This window comes from Fulmarus glacialis, unplaced genomic scaffold (genome assembly GCF_000690835.1).
Source record: "Fulmarus glacialis isolate BGI_N327 unplaced genomic scaffold, ASM69083v1 scaffold33271, whole genome shotgun sequence".
Taxonomy (NCBI): domain Eukaryota; kingdom Metazoa; phylum Chordata; class Aves; order Procellariiformes; family Procellariidae; genus Fulmarus; species Fulmarus glacialis.
This window is the reverse complement of record NW_009195215.1, coordinates 1-3,983: the sequence shown is the minus strand read 5'-3', so window position 1 is coordinate 3,983 and position 3,983 is coordinate 1. Positions and strand designations below refer to the sequence as shown.

The 3,983-nt window shown below is 46.7% G+C and overlaps 1 protein-coding gene across 1 annotated transcript; it reads right to left on the bottom strand.

Moving 5' to 3' along the window:
- Positions 1 to 291: 291 nt before the first annotated feature.
- Positions 292 to 3,198, bottom strand: BMF (Bcl2 modifying factor). The gene is made up of 4 exons (XM_009588034.1): positions 3,127 to 3,198; positions 1,872 to 2,192; positions 758 to 921; positions 292 to 375 (listed from the first exon to the last, which is right to left on the bottom strand). Exons 2-4 carry the CDS (start codon positions 2,185 to 2,187, stop codon positions 292 to 294), a joined length of 564 nt encoding a protein of 187 aa, XP_009586329.1. The 5' UTR covers positions 2,188 to 2,192; positions 3,127 to 3,198.
- Positions 3,199 to 3,983: the final 785 nt, after the last annotated feature.

Here is a 3,983-nt window from a genome sequence, read left to right as displayed (position 1 = left end):
TACTCAACAAGAGAAGCAAGGAGGGCAAGGAAGAAAGAATCAGGGGTTTTAGGGGTGCTGGTTTTATTTTGTTTCTTTGACGAGCAGAGTTTCTTCTTCTTTTTTTTTTCTTAAGAAAACAAAATCAAGATTCTGGAGTGTGGTTTTCAGACCTGATGGCATCTAACAGCTGTCTTTTGTTGTGAGGAAGTTAGTCAAGTCTGAGACACTAGCTAGGACTGTCTGACAGAGGAGTAGCTAGCAAGTCTAGCATGCTCTAAATATACTCCACAATATTTCAGACAACTACCCCTAGACAACAAGGAGTGTCAGAACAGACTCCAGGCTTGTTGACATCTCCAAGATGAGCAGCTGATACAAGCCACAGATGGCCACCTGTGCCACAGAAGAGAAGACACTGGTGGTGAGGAGAGTGGAGAAGAGTAAAAGCTGTAATAAAAAGCAAGGGGGAGATCCCTGGAGAAAGTTTCAGTGACCCTGTTGCTGTTGAACTGGAAGAGCTGGAATAGCAGCAGCTAACGCAGAACAACTACCTTCCCAGGCAGTAAATGCAATCCCACACATTCTCTTCCCTCCACCTGCCAATCTTTAGGGAGAGCCAGCAATCTAGCATAAGCAAAATCCATCAGGATACTCCTGCCACTTTATCGCTGCTGGCAGTCTGCTGCCTTAGAGCCTGCTTAGCTGATGCCTGGAGCCAGTCTTCTAGAGCACCACTCTAGCTAAACCCCCACCTTCCCCTCCAGAGACACCCTACCCTCTGTATGTGGAGCCGGTGGAACTGGTCAGCAATGCACTGCAACTTCCGTGCAATCTGCACCTCGGCACGTGCTTCCCGCTGACCTTCCCGAGGCTCCTCTTGGAGGTGCGGATCCAACGCAAAGCCAACTGGAGGGACATGTAAACGGTAACCAGCATTCCCTACAAAACAGAGATCAGAAGAGTCATTCTTCCAGCGCACAGAATAGCTCTTCTACTCAGTATACTTTATGGAGGAAAGAGCTGCACATAATCCTGAATTTTTCGCTCATGTTAAAGTCCAATTCCTGAAGTCCAAACAATGACTGTGTACTGTAAGCATGCAGTAAAACATTTGCTCAGCTTTTAAGTAGATTTATATTGATTAAGCAGAGCATTGTGTTGCTTCCCATAATCAAATGACTGGCAGGATCTTACGCTTGGTTCCTTTTGCTTGTTTATAGTTCAGCCAAGTGCTGGGTTTTTTTTTTAATGACAATTTTGCAGTTTTACAAGATCTCTGCCTCAAGTTGTCTCCCATTAAAGGTTTCTGTATCTTTTCCGTCAGACTTTTCTCAGTTCTCTGGCATTTAGTGGGACTGATTTGAATTAAAGCTGAATCAGATACACAAAGCTAAGTGGTGTCCCATCAGTTACTAGTAAAATATATGGACATGCTACTTATTCAACAACTTTAACTCCAGTAAAGAGCCTAAAAGCTGTCCCACCAAGTGTAAATTTTTGCATCTCCCTCTCTCCACTGAAAACTTCTAGGAGTCTTCCTATGTGGATGAGACAGCACTAGAAGTTTAAAAATGTAGGCAAATCATAGGATACAAGGCATGGTGAGCACTTAAAGATCCAGCAGTAAAATAAAACGTGACAGAATAAAGCCAAAAAGAAAGAGTGGGAATATCAAGGACAGTGGAAGCAATGAGCAAGTGCCTGGTTCCTGCAGTGGACAAGCAAGGGTGAGAAAATACAAGCTGTCTTTCCTGAGGGAGTAGGACCAAAGCAAAATAATTTTCAGTCCTTTAATAAAACACCCTAATGAAAGAAACTTTGCTTGATTGGGGAAGTGCTAAAGGGACAGTTTCCTTGCTGTAAAGCTGGTGACACTGGAGTGCTCTTACCATAGAAGAGTCTCCGGGGCTCTTCAGTGACTCCACAAGGCAACATAACATCCTGACTGGAAGAGGACGGGCTGAGTGTTTGAGTTGCCTTGTCCTGCTGCTCAGGATGCCTGATACCGGGACCACAGCAGTGTGTGAGGGGGAATAGTTGAAACCTCCCCAGAAGGCAGCTGTAGGACTGGTTCTGTGTGAAAATGCCAGTTGCAGTCATCTCACCAGGCTGACCTGCAAGTCCAAAGTCATCAGAGTGAAACACGTCATCGTCCAGCCCATCCAGGCTAGAATAGTCCTCTTCCAGGTAGCCGGGGCGATCCATTGCTCCTGCAATAAAGGGACATTTGAGGAAACGGCTAAGACACAAGAATGTTGTCCAGAAGAGAATGCCTTCTGCTCCAACAATAAAACACAGCTCTTTTTTCCACGCCTGCCTGCCTGCCTCCCTCCCAGTGCTGCCCATCCGCCTAGGCAGGAGAGGCGAGTGACTCAGTGGTGAAGGTCAGGGCTTTGCGGGAAGTCCTTGAGTGCTGGGCCAGAGGGAGACAAAGTTCACACCTGTCTAAGAGTTCACCCACGGCTCCAATTCCACAACCGGTCACAAGGAGGGAGCCAACCCCCAACCTCAGCACATAGAAACTGGAAAGACATTGTTTTAAAAAGCAACCCCAACCCTTCAAATTGCCCCATGGCCAGTCAGCTTCTTTGGGGTCTGCTTTGCTTTGGCCTGCCGTATTTGAACCTTATGGTATGCCCCATTCACTTTTTCCCATCTATTACTTATTGATGAAGAAAAGCTCTTGTAATCACAAGGCTGCAAGGCCAGACTTTTAAGAAACCCCAGTGGCTGCAAAACTCAAGAGCTGGCAAAGCCATTTCTGTGAAGCTCTCCAAAACTTCTCCCTATAAGGGCTAACTTTCAACTTCTCATTTCTTCCCTCAGCTCAACTTAAGACATGTCCCAAACTTGGCAACGCAGTCACTTCATTACCCCTCTTACCCTAAAGCCTACATGCACTGTCAGTGCACTAGTTCACCCTACTACTAAGAAAAAACATTGCTGGTGTCAGTGTTTAAAGCAGGACTTCTATAGCTGCCATAGTAAACACTCCAAAGCTCTGTTGCAGCACAAAGCTGGACAAAGATGGTGGAGGAGAAAAAAACCCAAACAAACCCTAAATCACTATTTCAGAGCTCTTTGCAAACATATAGCAATTAGAAGCAGATTTACCAAAAAAGCCACAAGTCCCTTTACTGTTACCTGTGCAGCTAACCCAATTGGAAGACAGTCTCCTAAGAGATCCATCTCCAGGATTTCCACCCAGTTCCAAACAAGGCAGTGAAATTCAACTCTTCATGTCTCTTCCTTTGCTCTGGTTTGCGAAGCATTTAACAGAACGGAAGACTAGCAAGAGGAATTTCAGGCCTGAAGGAGACATTAATAATAATTTGATAAGGATGTGTTCAGCGCTCCCCTTGGTGCTCCCATCTCCCCCCAGGTGAGCAGCAGCAGCAGGCTGGAGGAGACAAAGGGACCCAGCAGTGCAAGAACTATTTGTGCAGGGCTCTAACCCGGGGGCACTACAGTTATTTAAGTTGTTGCATCTCAGCAGTTCACTCAGCCCAGCCACAACTCTCAAAGAAGAGTCTGCAGAGCAGGACAGGTACCAGCCCCACAGCTGGTCCAGCTCCGCTGGATGACAGCAGTGCTATCTTGGCATAACACTTGTAATATTCTCATCCATGGCTTAAAGTAGCACACCGAAAGGAGTCACAGGTCCTGAGACGCAGGCATGGATGATCTCCTGCCAGCTCTGCTGCTGGATCGCGATCACCTGGCAGAAAGGCAGGGCGAGAACGTATTTTGTCTTTGCAGCAAGGTTTGCCAGATCTCATCCGTCAGAGCCCCACTGGGACACGGGCATTCAGCGCAAGAAAGTGCAACAAAGGCACAAAGCGAGCCGGCAGACCAAACCCTGAACAAAAGAGGGTTTAGAGAGCAAGAAGTTTTACTCGACCTCCCACAATACGGTCCGACTTACTTCCCAGAGCTCTTAGGAAAAGCTGAAGAGAGAATGCCGAAGCAGCGTGAAGGATAACTCACCCTACAACTCACTT

Bases quoted from the DNA above. Each gene is read 5' to 3' on its own strand.
- BMF (XM_009588034.1), bottom strand. From the start codon at position 2,187: ATGGATCGCCCCGGCTACCTGGAAGAGGACTATTCTAGCCTGGATGGG. The intron at 922-1,871 runs GTAAGAGCACTC...TCTGTTTTGTAG, and splicing joins GCCCCGGAGACTCTTCTATG to GGAATGCTGGTTACCGTTTA. The intron at 376-757 runs GTAGGGTGTCTC...TCTGTGGCACAG, and splicing joins ACCGGCTCCACATACAGAGG to GTGGCCATCTGTGGCTTGTA.